Source organism: Oryx dammah, unplaced genomic scaffold, assembly GCF_014754425.2.
Source record: "Oryx dammah isolate SB20612 unplaced genomic scaffold, SCBI_Odam_1.1 HiC_scaffold_2, whole genome shotgun sequence".
Classification (NCBI taxonomy): domain Eukaryota; kingdom Metazoa; phylum Chordata; class Mammalia; order Artiodactyla; family Bovidae; genus Oryx; species Oryx dammah.
In genome coordinates, this window is record NW_024070186.1 from 8,738,016 (window position 1) to 8,755,059 (window position 17,044).

Below are 17,044 nucleotides of genomic sequence, written 5' to 3' on the forward strand. Positions count from 1 at the left end.
AAAAAACCCCGCAAATTTCCATTACAGAGCTCAAAATATCTGATACTGAAAAAAACAATTTAAGAACACAGTAAATTAGTAGAAAATGAGAAACTACTGGTTAAAGTGATTACAGGGAATACTATTATCATAGTTTACATAATGGAATTATAGATACTATATAATGATACATAGTATTTATTATTGCCCTGCTGCTGTTGCTAAGTTGCTTCAGTTGTGTCCAATTCTTTGCAAACCCATAGACGGCAGCCCACCAGGCTCCCCCGTCCCTGGGATTCTCCAGGCAAGAACACTGGAGTGGGTTGCCATTTCCTTCTCCAATGCAGGAAAGTGAAAAGTGAAAGTGAAGTCATTCAGTTGTGTCCAACTCTTAGCGACCCCATGGACCCTCAGTTCAGTTCAGTTCAGTCACTCAAGTCATGTCCTACTCTTTGCGACCCCATGAATCGCAGCACGCCAGGCCTCCCTGTCCAGCACCATGGACCCTAGACCCCTCTAATTCTATGCCCAGGAAAAGGTCAGACTGTGAGCTGCTTAGACAACTCCCAAGTCACACAGCAAGTTGGGAAGAGCCCCCTCTAGTGTCTCAGCTGTCTGCACAGAGAGACACTCCACCAAGGGACTCGCAAAAACATGGGACAACTGTCTATTCAGAAAAAGAAAACAAAAAGCTCAAACTTACTTCCAGTCAGCCCTGGTTCAGATCACAGCAAACACTTTGAAAACTCGCCACACAGTTGAAAACACAGGCCAAAATTTTCCACAGTATTTAACAAGAAACCCATAGGTAAGACTGTTGACTCATGTACTCAATACTTCATGAATATAAAGCACCATTACACTGTTATGAGGATACAGCTGAGTTCTGGATAATACCTACCTATTGAAGACACTCAACCTAAGGATTAGCCAGGTTGGGGTACAAAGTTCTTTTGAGTCTATGTATTATTACCATAATACTGAGTCCTGACTGCTTTGCAAGAAATTAACACTGAATCTTCAACTTGTTTTATCAGTTTGAAATAGGTAATTGAATTTACTCAGCCCATTCTTAGCAGAATGCTTGTTCAGGAAATTTAACTTATGATTCACACATTATAATGGTTAATTCATTCTCTATGACCCCATTCACCTGAAAACTTTTACGACAACTGTCTTCTCCGGTCTTGAATTTCTCTCTAGAGGCCAGTATATGTAAATTAACTTTGTGATCACAAAATTAATCCTGGAAAACAGTATATATTTTCCTCTATGCCAAATGGAAGGATATTAATGGCATTCTTTTTGAGCTGTGACCAACGTCCAAAAGACAAATATTGTTGAACATGGGCTTGAACTGCCTGGGTTCACTTATATGTGGATTTTTTTCAATATATTGGAAATTTGGGGGGGAGATTACAATTTAAAAATACAGTTGAGCTGCATGACCCAGAAATATCTAAAAATTTTAGAAAAAGTTGGAGGAGAGGGCTGAATTAGTTGGCTGGCATCAATATATACACATTACTATATGTAAAACAGATAACCAAAACATACCTACTATATAGCACTATATAGGGAACTATACTCAATATTTTGTAATAACCTGTAAGATAAAAGAATATAAAAATATACATATATAACTGAATCACTGTGCTGTACTCCTGAAATTAACATGTTGTAAATCATTTATACTTCAGAATTCATATATAACAGTGCATGATTTATTTAATAAGGAAAATTTAGGTATATCATAAAAGTATAAAATATACATAGATACTATAGGGTGAGTGAAACTTAATATAAAATTAATGTGTTGTTTCCTATTTTATAACTTTGCTCTCAAAGAGTTATATTACCATACAGTATGTTTCTAACTGGAAGAACTGCTTATCATCACAGGTAAATTTCAAAAAAACTGCAACATTTCCAATACTGTATTAAGAATATGACTATAATACTGTATGCCAGAATGACTATAAAACTGTATACCATAAAAATTTGATAATAATTAGTGTACAGAATAGGCTATCATGAAGCAATTATATCAGTTACACTAGGCTGCCATAAAGCAATCATATTATTGCTTCTTCATTATCGGTACATGAATCATTATACCTGTAAATAAATATGAATTCTTCACATTACTTTCCCATTTTCAGTATCTTTCACACAAGACAATACTGAAGTACACACTGAGATGGTCCATCTTTTTGTAAACAAATGACAAGTTTTGGTAGTACAGTACTTTAAACATTTTCCTTATGATTCTTTCTCTAGCTTACTTTAAGAATACAGTAAACGATACATATAACATATGCTACTTGACTATTCATCAGTTAAGTCTTCTGGTCAAGTTATTAGTAGCTTTGGGTGGGTCAAAAGTATGTGGATTTTTTGACTAAATGGGGGTCAGCACCCGTAAAGCCGCATGCTGTTCAAGGGCCAGAAAAACATGACTCCAGTGAGTCTCTCACTCCATCCCAGTGAATCTATGTGACACCGTGCAAAGTAAGATTTAACCAACAGTAGGTTTTCTGCAAGCTTGGAGCCATTTGTGGCCACATTAACAGACTCTCAGCTTCTTTAAAACAATAAAAGAGGCGGCAGAGTTATGACGGGGAACACAGAAAAAGGAATTAAAGTGGCCAATAAAATATGAGAACATGTTCAACCTGGGACAAAGAAATGTAAGCCTCCATTTCCCCACATATTAGTAAGTTTGATGGAGATAGGAAGAAACACACTCATACATTTATTTTTCATAGGAGTTTAAGTACAACGATTTCTGGATGGCAACATTTATTAAAATTAACATACCATATACTCTTTGACCAATCAGTATTCATGACAAGGAATTTACATTCTGGATATGCTTGAAAAAGTATGTGTGGTGGGTATTTATTTTCACAGTAGTGTTTTTTCCAGAAAGAAAGAAAAGGAGCATTGGGAGCGTATTCATGTCATTTTAAAATGCTACTAAAGCTGTTCAAAGAGTAACATGGAAATGTTACCAATTACATGGTATAATACCTGTGTAGATTTGATACAAATATATAATCAAATATAAAGATATAAAATTTAATAGAAACTGAATGCATATATATGAATGTGTATATGTATGCAGCTAATATTTTCTGGAAGGACATATAAAAAAATACTGGTCACCTTCAGGGAGGCAGTGGGGAAGTCTTTTCACAGTATACTATTCTGCTGTTATTTATATTTCTAACTTGGGCACCAGCTCTGCTCCCCTTTCCCTGACCTCATACCCCAGGAGAAAGTGGCCATGCAGATTCCGGGTTGGTTTCAGGAACCACTTGCCTTCAACACTTACACTCATCACTAGAGGGTGTAGATCAATGGCTCTTGGCTCTGATGGTGCACTGGGAGGCCTTAAAAAAAGTCTGACAATTGGTTCAACCCTCAAAACTCTTATAGTATGGGGAGCATCCTCACACTGGGATTCCTAAGAATTCCACAAGTGATTTTCAAATGCAGCCAGTGGAGAACCACTAGTACGTATCTAACCTTTGATTATTCCTCCGTGTCAAATAACGACCTAATGGGTCGTGCGATAGTACAAGTCAAGTGTCTGAGACTGTGGGCAGTCACCAGCGCCTCCTGCTCACAGTAGGAATTAAGGCCGAATAAAGGAAACCTCGATATGCCCCACTGGCCTTGCTGTGTGAACATTTAGTGTTCACCGAGTTTGTAGTCTTTGCTGAGGTCTTGTTTGTAGGGACTGTGGACAATTCTAGTTTAGTCCTCATACTGTTTTTGTTTTAAAGCTTTAAACAATTGCTTTAAGCAACACACTCCTCCTACACTAGCCTTTTAACAAATTTAACAACAAAAAAAAAAAAGAGGTAGAGGTACCTCAATATATGCGATGTGGGTTCATGCTGTTCTCTTAAATTTGCTAGCCACATTTTCAGTCTTATCTTGGCAATATTTTCTTAAAGAGTGAATATTAGGTTAAATATTTTCAAAGAATCAACTTAGCAAGCAAGTTTCTCTAATTCTATGATTAATTTTCCCATTAAGCCAGTTAACAGCCATATAATATGGATTTCTGCAAGAATATAGCTGACCAAAAGGAAGGGGAAAATTGCAAATTCCAGAAATAAGTGCTACATAAATATTCACAAACTTAGACATGCTATACACAGCTGCTCTCATTTAGGCAAGGTTTTTTAAAATGATTTATACAAAGAAAGTTTCTTTTTCAGTGTAAAATGCACACACACACTCTCAAGGTGAGCCCAGTCTTAGAATCTTAATGGAAACAAACAGTATTAGTCTTCTAAATGTAACTTCTAATGAATATAATGAGCTCAACTTGAGGGTCTTAACAGACACAATCTTAGTTTTCAAAATATAACTTGAATATAGAATTCCTTAAAAGTAATATCTGAAATGTTAGCCATCATATATATTTTTATTACAAGATTTTTAAAATCTGAGGAGATACAATTATGACAGAAAACCAGCTTCATACCAAAAATACACTTTCAATTACCTTATCAAGCAAATAAAATTTCACTTATTTGCTTTTTCTAGAAGTTAATGTACAATAAAAATTTAACATTGTACATGACAGACATGTAATTAAGCATATAAAAGGAACATGTATTCAATGTTCAGAAACAAAAGTAAAAATAAATAGCAATGATAAAACTTTGAAAAAAATAATGCACATTTTAGTTATGGAAAATACAATTCTTAATTATATACACAGTTATACTTAATAGAAAGCCATCTCTTTATAATTGCACAAAACATGGGACCAATAAAGCATAATTTTTAGGGCATGTAATACTATAATCCTAGGTGGTTTGTTGCTTAACTCCAGGATATAAAACACTTAGGTTTGTAATATAATAAAAAGTATGCAGTACTGCTGGAGAAAGATTGTCTTCCTCAACTCATATTAACCTGTAGTAATTCTACAAAAGGCTGTACAGGAAATTTCACAAAAAGAAATATTAAACAATTATTGTGCCCACTCCATGCGAACTAAGCAGCCAAAAATGGGCTTCAAGGTAAATGTAGTGGGACATTTAATATTTTTGATACTTTTATACTAAAAATCACCACTTTTTTCTGCAAAACACTTTGCATTTGATCATGATTGGCAATCTCAACACACAAAACATCCCAGCAAAATGGAGCTTCTGCTTTACTTTCTTTTAATGAAAAAAATATTTCAGGAAATAAGAATTTATAAAAAAGAATCATTAATGCTCAATTCACTGAAAACTTATCAGGAATGTTATTCCATTTTAAAAAACCCTGTTTTAAACTTTTCTGTAAGAAAATCAAAGGTAACATTTCCATTCGTACTATGGCACAGCCCTCAAGGCAGAGAAAAATACACTTTAGGGAACCAGAAAAGACTGCACAAAGGTTGGGGCAACCTGAAAACCTCCTGGTGAAAAACACTTGAGTCCTTTAGGGTGATAAAAAAATATGTGCAGACTTAATTATAAGTATTTACATTTCAAAGCAGAATCATGAGTTGGCTGTGTAGCTGCTCAGTATCAATGATTCACAGGCATTTCAAAGGTGTGATAATGTGTGCACAGTATTTGTGTCCACACTTGAATGCATAGAATACAGCAAAGAATACAGCTCTTCAGTCTGTTACCTATCATACCTATAACAAAATTGTTTACATTTTGAAAGCTGTACAACCAGAAGACTGAGCAAATATTTTTCATTATCTCAAATACACTTTAAGTACTACTGATTTCACTCATTTGTTCCACAACTTGTCCTAAGATCTCATCAACTACATCAACATCGTAATTCACTTGCTGAAGATCGAGATCAGGTACAATCATGGCCAGGAGCTGTCCTACGTTAACTCGAAGAGATCGAAGTTTGAGGCTGAAAACACAAACATTATACCTATTAGACGAACATTATAATAATATAGCTTAATATTCACGTAGGGCTTAACATTTAAGAGAAATATTAAAATGGAATCTCTAGAATGGCACACAAACTAAATGAAAAGCAAAACTTCCTCAAGAGAACTGGATTTAATAATTCACTTAATTTATAATTTAACAACTAAATATTTATCTGTTGGTAAATACAATGTTTCATAAAACTAGTGGCTCTGTTTGGTTCCAACTAATATAATTTTAATTCGAGACTGGAAAAACTGTGGACTGGTAAATACATATATAACAAGATGCTATTTACAACTGAAAATCTTGGTATTACCTGGAAAACAGTATTTTTATGCTAGTGAGAACACTGGTCTAAGAATAAGATGTAGCTCTTTGAATTTCAGCTTCCTTCTGAGGAAAGTAAACTGAATTGTTCCCTAAACCATGTTCTGTGAGATATCCATAGTTGTATAAATGGATTTGTGGTTAACCAAGCTTAATAAACTTTGGCTTAAATAATGTTAAACAAGATCTTTTTAAAATGCAGAATTTCTCTGAACCTATCACATACTAAAGTTCACTATCAATTGTACTATGAATTCATTATAAACACTGGGAAACTCTAGATTAAATGATCATTATATTATGATTCCTTCCTGATTTCCATACATGTAGCTATCTGAATATGAACATTCTGGACTTTAGATACAAACCTACAACTATTCAGCAAGTGGTCTTTCCTTGAAGATTGACTGAAACATGTGGATGAAGAGAATGTTACAGTTGTTTCTATTCTGTCCCCTCCCAAATATAAGAAGTCTGTCTTTAGTTTAGATACTGATCTTTCTAGGGCAGAAATCTCTGAAGGAGCAAGATGCTCATCTTTAAGTTGACAACACACAAAAATGTGATTTTACATTTGGTTTCTGAGCTTATCTTAGGATTCCATTGGATCTTGGATAAAATTTTACACCATTCCCATAACAGTTGCTTTCTGTCCAAGCTTACCCACTCATATTCAATCAGATGCCTAATTTCTATATAAAAAACAGACAGAGCGCCAGGATGACCCTACAGCCATCTCTGATCCTCCTATCCTTTAAGTCTTTGGACTGTCTTGGCTAACTCCTCTTCTCTACAGGACACATCACAAGACCCTATTTCAGTGTATGTAACAGCACTGAGAGAAAGCACTGTGAGCTCCATATGCAATTTTAAAGAATGTAGCCGTATTAAAAACTAAAACGAAGCAATAAATTTAAGTTACATATGAAATATCATTTCATCATATAATCAAAATATTGAGGCGTTTTCTTCTCCTTTTTTTGAATATGAGGGCATCAAAATCCAGCATGTATTTTATACTTAAAGCACATCTCAACTCAGACTAGCTACATTTCAAGTGCCAGTGGCCAAATGTGGCTATACTGTCTTGGAAAGCACAAATCTAAATGATCATCAATGACTCAAAGTCCAGTGTGCAAGTGGACCATCTGGAAAACTGTTTAAGTTTCCAACTCAATAACCCATACTTTGGCCCAAGGATCTGTATTTTACAAGTACTACAGATATTTGTGGTTAATGTTTTCCAAGACACCAATTGGGAGTTTATTTTCTGAAACCTTGGCCCCATAGTTATATGTACTAATCTATTCATTCTATTTCCATAAACAGGTTTAATGAAATCCTTCAAAAACTTAAATGTCAGGTAAGGATGGTAAGCTATTTCCCAACAACAGTATGTTTTAGGTACCAAGTCTTATTATATTAGTAGGAAGAGTTATACAATTTTATCCCTTAATGACCATTTTTTTTTCTTAATGAATATTTTTGAATAATAAGCTATCGATAGACCACCAATACTGTCAGAACCCCAAGTCCATTTAATACCTTACTGAGAGTAATCATTCATTTATTGTTTTCTTATTTTCACAGAACTTCATCCTTATTATCACCTGTAATGGCAATTTTCAGTAATTGTGGATTTCCTAAGTTAAAACTGCAGAAGGCACGTAGTAAAATGAGATAGCAAACCATAATTAAGTGGTGCCAAGTACAGAAAGAAATCAAGGTTAAAAACTAAGTTTCATGAAATGGACCCTTATCCTCTAAGTCACTGCCTAATTCAGCCCATTCTTTAACATCTGGGACAATTTTCATTTTCTCACCCCAAAATATTCCTAACCACTCTGACCAACCAGAGCTTTATTCCTTTGAAATTCCTCTCACTTAGGTTCACTCAACTGTTAGTTCCCTGAAGGAAAGGATGATGACATGTACTTCTTTTTGTATCTATCATAATGCTGGGATCACAGCAGTGAGCAACTTCTTTTGATAGAACACCCTTTGAGGAGTACTAGCAGGTATCATGCTAACCAGAACTGCAGCCCCAGCCAAACTGCCTCATCTCATATTACCTTTCCCCATCAGTGTAATTTACAGACTCCTCGATGTTACTTGAAGTTGATACATCAGCTCCTACTTGTCCGCTTGCAGATTTTAATTGTTCGATTTCAGCTTTCAGTTCTTCACACTGCGAACGGATTTGTGATTTTTCCACTTCCAATAATTCAATCTGAGAAAAAATTAATTTTGTAACGGTAAAATTTTAAAATACTACTATCAAAGTACAAATTTAAGCTAAGAAATGTACAAAACTCTGCTTGATGAAAATCTCCATCAAAAAACTAAGACACTACCCTAGTGGCTCAGACAGTAAAGAATCTGCCTGCAATCCAGGGACCTGGTCTGGAAAGAACCCCTGGAGAAGGGAATGGCAACCCACTCCAGTATTCTTGCCTGGAGAATTCTATGGACACAGGAGTCTGGCAAGCTACAGTCTATGGGGTCGCAAAGAGTCGGATACAACTGAGCAACTAACACTTTCACTTTACACTCCAAAAAGAAAACCAAGAAAATGTAGACAAAAAACAGCATAGTATAAATAAAGCTTGACTTGTTTAGTTTCACTTAAATGAAGACCTACAAGACCTTTTAGAACTAACACCATGAAAGATGTCCTTTATCATAGGGCACTGGAATGCAAAAGTAGGAAGTCAAGAGCCTGGCTGCTGCTGCTGCTAAGTCACTTCAGTAGTGTCCGACTCTGTGCGACCCCAGAGACGGCAGCCCACCAGGCTCCCCCATCCCTGGGATTCTCCAGGCAAGAACACTGGAGTGGGTTGCCATTTCCTTCTCCAATGCATGAATGTGAAAAGTGAAAGTGAAGTCGCTCAGTTGTATCCAACTCTTAGCGACCCCATGGACTGCTGCCTACCAGGCTCCTCTGTCCATGGGATTTTCCAGGCAAGAGTACTGGAGTGGGGTGCCATGGCCTTCTCTGCAAGAGCCTGGGGTAACAGGCAAATTTGGCCTTGGAGTATAAACTGAAGCAGGGCAAAGGCTGCTTTTGCCAAGAGTTTTGCCAAGAGAATGCACTGGTCATAGAAAATACCACTTCCAACAACACAGGAGACGACTCTACACATGGACATCACCAGATGGTCAATACCGATATCAGACTGATTATATTCTTTGCAGCCAAAGATGGAGAAGCTCTATACATTCAACAAAAACAAGACCGACAGCTAACTGTGGCTCAAATCATGAACTCCTTATTGCAAAATTCAGACCTGAATTGAAGAAAGTAGGGGAAACCACTAGACCATTCAGGTATGACCTAAATCAAATCTCTTATGAATATACAATGGAAGTGACAAATAGATTCAAGGGATTAGATCTGATAGACAGAGTGCCTGAAGAACTATGGATGGAGGTTTGTGACATTCTACAGGAGGCGGTGATGAAAACCATCCCCAAGAAAAAGAAATGCAAGAAAGCAAAATGGCTGTCTGAAGAGGCCTTACAAATAGTTGTGAAAAGAGAAGCTAAAGGCAAAGGAGAAAAGGAAAGATATACCCATCTGAACGCAGAGTTCCAAAGAATAGCAAGGAGAGATAAAGCCTTCCTCAGTGAACAATGCAAAGAAATAGAGGAAAACAATAGAATGGGAAAGACTGGAGATCTTTTCAAGAAAATAAGAGCTATCAAGGGAATATTTCAAGCAAAGATGGGCACAATAAAAGACAGAAATGGTATGGACTTAACAGAAGCAAAAGATATGATGAAGAGGTGGCAAGAAAACACAGAACTGTACAAAAAAGATCCTCACGACCCAGATAATCATGATGTGTGATCACTCACCTAGAGCCAGACATCTTGGAACATGAAATCAAGGGGGCCTTAGGAAGTATCACTACGAACAAAGCTAGTGGTGGTGACAGAATTCCAGCTGAGGCATTTCAAATCCTAAAAGATGATGCTGTTAAAGTGCTGTATGCAATATGCCAGCAAATTTGGAAAACTCAGCAGTGGCCAAAGGACTGGAAAAGGTTAATTTTCATTCCAATCCCAAAGAAGGGCAATGCCAAAGAATGTTCAAACTACCGTACAATTGCACTCATTTCACATGCTAGCAGAGTAATGCTCAAAATCCTTCAAGCTAGGCTTCAAAAGTTTGCGAGCCAAGAACTTTCAGATGTACAAGCTGGATTTAGAAAAGGGAGAGGAACCAGAGATCAAATTGCCAACATCCACTGGACCAGAGAAAAAGCAAGAGAATTCCAGAAAAACATTTATTTCTGCTTCGCTGACTACGTTAAAGCCTTTGACTGTGTGGATCACAACAAACTGTGGAAAATTCTTAATATCAGACAGATTACCTTACCTACCTCCTGAGAAATCTGTATGCAGGTCAAGAAGCAAAGAATTAAAAACAGACATGCAACAATGGACTGGTTCAAAACTGGAAAAGGAGTACGTCAAGGGTGTATATTGTCACCCTGCTTATTTAACTTATATGCAGAGTACATCATGCAAAATGCCAGGCTGGATGAAGCTCAAGCTAGAATCAAGATTGCGGGGAGAAATATCACTAACTTCAGATATGCAGATGAAACCACTCTAATGGCAGAAAGCTAAACAGCCTCTTGATGACGGTGAAAAAGGAGAGTGAAAAAGCTGGTTTAAAACTCATCATTCAAAAAACATAAGATTATGGGATCTGGTCCCATTACTTCATGGCGAACAGATGGGGAAAAAGTGGAAACAGTGACAGATTTTATTTTCCTGGGCTCCAAAATCACCAGGGATGGTGACTGCAGCCATGAAATTAAAACACACTTTCTTCTTGGAAGAAAGTTATAACAAACCTAGACAGCCTATTAAAAAGCAGAGACATCACTTTGCCAACAAAGGTCCGTAGAGTCAGAGCTATGGTTTTTCTAGTAGTCATGTATGGATGTGAGAGCTGGCCCACAGTGAAGGTTGAGTGCTAAAGAACTGATGCTTCTGAATTGTGGTGTTGGAGAAATCTCTAGAAGAGTCCCTTGGACTGCAAGGAGATCCAACCAGTCCATCCTAAAGAAAATCAGTCCTGAATATTCATTGGAAGGACTGATGCTGAAGCTGAAACTCCAATCCTTTGGCCACCTGATGTGAAGAACCGACTCGTTTGAAAACACCCTGATGCTGAGAAAGATTGAGAACAGGAGAAGGGGATGACAGAGGATGAGATGGTTGGATAACATCACCAACTTGATGGAATGAGTTTGAGCAAGCTCTGGGAGTTGGTAATGGACAGGGAAGCCTGGCGTGCTGCAGTCCACGGGGTCACAAAGAGTCGGACACGACTTAGTGGCTGAACAACAACAAACATCGTCATCTACCTCATATGGTTATTTTCAGGCTTATAAATAACAGACATAGAACTCCCAGCATCTTAGTAACTGACTGTCTCAAGGCCAATGAGCAGGATGATCCCTCGTGGTACAGTAGGGTCCTGTGTATACAGGACATTTACCAGACCTGGTCCCCACCCTTTCAATTCCATCACTGCCCATCCCTTCAAGATGCTGAAAGAACCACAATGACCCTTCACATTTCCAGATGCCCACATCAGGACCACTCCCAGTTGAGAACCAGTGGACTAGCAGGTAGTCGAAAAATGGAAATATTATGAAGTGATTTACTCCAATCTAGCAACTGGGGAGTTAAGGCTGGGATGCCCCTGGACACCTACACCTCTCATTATGCTGAGGGATATAACTCACCTCACTTTTATACTGGTCCCTCTCAACACTGCATTTGTCCAGCTGTCTAAATACATCATCAAGCTGCACAACCATTTCATCCATCTCACTTTTACTCTCACTACTGGAACACTGACTGCATTCAGCCTTTACATGTTGCAAAGCACTACACTGCTTTTTCAGCCTTTCAATTTCTTCCAAGGCTTGACGATACTGAGATACCACATGGTCTGGACTTTCAGGTTTACCATTAATACTTTCCAGTAAAAATACAGCATCAGTTTCAGTAGACTGATGGCAAGTTTCCTTCTTCACGTATTTGTTATTCATTTCCAGTATCCTCTGCTGTAACACGTTGATTTGGTCAGTGAACATGTGGCACTGTCTTTTATAATTTTCTTTTTCTTGGGTGATGAGACGCAGCTCATTTCTTAGTTCATTTAACTGGCAACTAGCGTCACTAGCAGATTTATCCGAGGTTCCCTGGGTTTCATGTGCCTTTCCTTCAGTTCCCACACAGGCTGGCAGTGCGGCTGCGTCCTTCCTTACATCTATCTCATCTTCAGTGGCCTCTTCCTTTTTAACGACTAAACCTGGCACTTCAGTCTGGGTGGCTGTAGTGGTTCCCTGATCACACCGGGATGCTGAGGTACCTGTGGAACCAGGCTGGCCACAAGGTTCATTATCACCCACAGGCTCCACTGCAATACCACTCTGCTCCATGGGACTCTGCTGCAGTTTCCCTTCAGTGTCGTCATCTCCTGCAGGCTTGGGAGTACTATTCTCTTCTAAGATGATGACATCTTCATCATCATCATCATCTTGATGAGAATTTTCAAATACTTGATTACTCAATCTCCGATTCTTTGCATTCAAAATTGAGGATCGAGTAGGGAGTCTCCGTTTCAGGCTGGAAAAAATTTCATATATGAAATAAAGGATTATAAAATGTAGATATGGAAAAAATAAGATGAGCTTGAAGTAATCTATCTTGAAATTCTAAGAAATGCCCACATTCATTTTTGTAAACAATATATTTACAGAATACTGCTCAATGATTTAATAAAGCAGAGATTATTTTCTCCTTTTACAGATGAGGAAACAAGACTATTAAGACCTCTTCAAAGTACTACATCGTTATACTGCCAATTTATCTCACTTGATGTCTTCTGGCATTTCAATTTTACATCTTGAAACAGAATACCACCACTCGCCCCAGGGGTGCTCTCTGTAACCCAGAGGTCACTGCATGGCACTGCCATTCCCGTCTGTCCATGGTACTTCCATCAACATTCAGGGATCAAAGGTGGGTCACAAGGTGAACCAGCACACCCTACCCTTTCATGGAAAACAATTTCCCCTGCACTAAAAACTGCCTTGGTTTCTTCATCTGATTAGTTTTCTGTGAATTTATCACCAACTGATCACTTTTTGTCCCACCTAAGAGGGATATTTGTACTGATTTGCCATTTGGGTCTTATGTGTTAAGACTTCATTTCTCGAGAAAGATCTCCCCTTTCCTTAGGCTTACTCTCTCATATGAAGAGGGCATAATCTTCAATAAGAACTTGAGAAAGGGTACACATGACATAAAAAATGTGAAATATTACACAGTGAAAATATTCTTTTCACCTCTCAAGTTCACTGATGGTTTGGTTTTTATACAGACTTCCAGGTTGGGAATTACTTTCTCGAAACTCTAAAAGCATTATCCCATCATTATCTACCAGTCACTGTTCCTGCTGCTCTGATTGCTGATCTTTTGAATATAGCCTGCATTCTCTCTTAAACAAAAAATTCTTTTCCCCAAGTGCTTCAAAACGTCATGATGATATTTCTTATTTTCCCCCAGACATTACGCTGTGGAAATTACGCCTTTCTCCCATTATTTCCTCCCTTCTCTGATGTCCCATCCTGGAACACCCTTATTCAGAGGCTGATCCCTCCAGTACACTGTTTTCTTTTTCCTGCCTTCCGTTTCTCTCTTCATTCTGGGAGAGTTACCTGTTAAACATCTGCCCAGCTCTCAGTTAGTTCTGCATCGTCTCTTCTGCTCCCTTTGAGCTGTGTGCCTCTGGGGACCCTCGGCTATATTTCTATTTCGGACCAGAAGCAGTGAGGGCTGGGTGTGGGAGCCCAAGGATGCCATCATCACCACCCAGGGCTTTCCTCTTAGGAGCCAGGGAGGGGAGGAGGGGAGACAGGCTCCTTACCATTCAGTATTCAAACGTTCCCCTACTCCTTCTGCTTCTAAAACAGTGGCAGTGAAAGCTGCTCCAGAGAGTAAGCTCCTACCTTCTGACAGAGGAAGAGCGCGGCACTTCTGGCCTTTGCAGGCTGTGAAAAGGCCCAGGGGACTACCCTCCCCTGAACTCATACTAGCCTTCAGAAATGTCCAATGCTTCCAAGTTCTGAGACAGTCTAGTGATCCAAGCAGTTTAGCATTTAATTAGAAGTTGCCCTGTTCTTTTTCTTACCAGGCTAATTCCTATTTGTTTGTCAAGACTTAGTTTAGGGACCATCTCCCCATAGACTTTTGCTCTATGAATTTAGGAACAGAGGCTTACAAATGAAAAATCTCGCTCTGTTCTCTTCTACCATTTTGGTGGCTATGCGTGTGCACTCAAGTTGCTTCAGTCCTGTCTGACTCTTTGCGACCCCAGGGACTGTAGCCTGCCAGGCTCCTCTGTCCACGAGATTCTCCAGGCAAGAATACTGGAGTGGGTTGGCATACCCTCCTCTAGTGACGGCAGTCACTTTCAAAGATAAATTCCATTACCTTGTCTGTAAACATTACAAAAATTTTACTTTTTTCTTACTTTGTCTGGAACCAGCTTTATGAAGAAAAGCCAAGAATATCATGGAGACTAGTTTAAAAAAATTCACACATGTTCTCAGTTAAGCAGCAATCCAGGCACAAAACAAGACCTCAAAATGTAGGCTATATATAAACAGCAAACTATTTCAAAACATGCCCCCCATGACGTATATATGCATAAAGGCAGTTAGTTTGAATCTTTTCTCAATTTTCAAAAATTGTTTTGAAGGGCTTCCCTGGCAGCTCAGTGGTAAAGAATCTACCTGCCAGTACAGGAGACGTGGGTTCGATTCCTGCCTGGGGAGGATCCCACATGCCTTGGGGGCAGCGGGGCCCACGCACAACTGCTGGGTCCACACGCTACGACTACCGAAGCTTGCCAGCCCCGGAGCCTGCTCCACAAGTAGAAGGGCCACTGCACAACGAGAGGCTCGTGCACCGCAACTAGAGAAAAAGCCCTCGAGGTGGTCAAGACCCAGCACAGACAAAAAGAAATTAACAAATTAAAGAAAAACCTCTCAGAACGTCTGGTCTCACTATTTCATAAAGCATTCCCTGACCATTCCGGTCAAGAGCACTAACTGTTCACTTCACGTTATCATACATCTTTCTCTCCTTTTTCCATCCACTCATCCAAACACACAACATGTCGTGGGCTACGCTGAGAACTCATGGGCCACAGTGACATGATACTGCTGTACTGTGGAATGCCGTTGCTTCGTGTTCTTCTTTACTCAGATGCTGATCATCTTAAAAGCAGGAATTTTCTCACTATACAGAATTGCAAAGAGGTGACAATACGATCAATTTCCACAATGAAAAAAAAAATTCTTTTAATTGATTTAAACAGTAACCGAAGTAGGGTAGAGGTAAGTTTAGACAATAAAGGCAAAATACCTCATCCTTATGGCTTCCCTTGTGGCATAGCGGTAAAGAATCCGCCTGCCCATTCAGGAGACATGGGTTTGATTCCTGGATCAGGAAGATCCCCTGGTGTAGGAAATGGCAACCCACTCCAGCATCCTTGCCTGAGAAATCCCATGGACAGAAGGAGCCTAGCGGGCTACAGTCCATGGGGTCGCAAAAGAGTCGGACATGACTTAGCAACTGAACAAAAACCAACTCATCCATAAGACTTTTTAAGATATGTGTATAACTACACTTTCTTAGAAGTGCATTATTGCCATAAAAGTGTCAAGTAAAGGCTGTCTCATACTTGTTTCCCAAATGGAAAAACACATTTTAGCCACTGACCTGTTATTCTCAGGTTCAGATTGGGGTGAACCTCGATGATGGTTTATAAGCCTTGTTGAGTAAGTATTTGCTACTTCTGAAAGATGTCCTCGTGGAATACTTTCCTTAATGGGAGTAAAGGTTTGACTTGACACAGGGGTTTTGGGAAACAGAAGTTCGGCATGAATCTGTTGAAGGAAAAAAAAATTTGATCTTAAAATAAGATTTTTAAAATGTGTCCTGTCCAAACACAAAGTACCCTTTCCCTATCCCCCTACCCCAGAGGCCCTGAGAACTATCCTAACCACGTGAGCTTGTGCTGTGTACACTGAACCACGGAGTGACAAAGAGCCGAGTCCAGCCTGCAAGTGAGTCAAGACTGGTTTCACAATTTTAAACGCATGAACAAAACAAAGAATGAATACACCACGGAGACTGTATGTGTGGTCCACAGAGCCTAAACTTTTACAGAAAGTTTTACACCTGGACTTTTACAGAAAGATTTGTTGACCTTGGATTATATAGAGAGCTTACACAGATACGTAATAAAAACATTTTTCCAAGAGAAAGAAACAGAAGATAAAGTCACAAAGATACTGCCTTTAAAAAAACCTAAGCCCACTATTCTTTTCCTCCCATTTCTGTTCTCAAACCCTCAGCCTTTATTATATAAGAAAACATTCCAATGTATTGATAAACATACATATACCAATGCAACAGCCCACAACTTCCGATACAAGAAGTAAAACTACCTACTTACACACCAAAAAAAGCTCAACACCATTAAGCATTAAGCAAGATAGGGCTATGGGATTAAGAGAGGCAAACTACTATGTATAAAAGAGACAAGTGATAAGGATATATTATTGTACAGCACAGGAAATTATAGCCATTGTTTTGTAGTCACTTTTATTGGAGTATTATCTGTAAAAATTCTGAATCACATGCTGCACACCCGAAACTAATATTACAAAATAAACTATACTTTCAATTAAAAAAAGAGAGAGATAGAACAGGAGGGAGGG

General features: G+C 38.6%; 1 protein-coding gene across 1 annotated transcript in view; it reads right to left on the reverse strand.

Annotated features, from left to right (window-relative positions):
* Nucleotides 1–1,681: 1,681 nt before the first annotated feature.
* The window catches only part of MORC3 (MORC family CW-type zinc finger 3), a 44,039-nt gene continuing 28,676 nt past the window's right edge, over nucleotides 1,682–17,044 (reverse strand). Inside the window, exons 14-17 of the mRNA XM_040264228.1 lie at nucleotides 16,041–16,207; nucleotides 11,990–12,878; nucleotides 8,297–8,454; nucleotides 1,682–5,871 (exon numbers count right to left, since the gene is read on the reverse strand). Coding sequence (XP_040120162.1) covers nucleotides 5,718–5,871; nucleotides 8,297–8,454; nucleotides 11,990–12,878; nucleotides 16,041–16,207 — 1,368 coding nt within the window. The 3' untranslated portion in view covers nucleotides 1,682–5,717. The remainder of the gene's footprint in view (nucleotides 5,872–8,296; nucleotides 8,455–11,989; nucleotides 12,879–16,040; nucleotides 16,208–17,044) is intronic.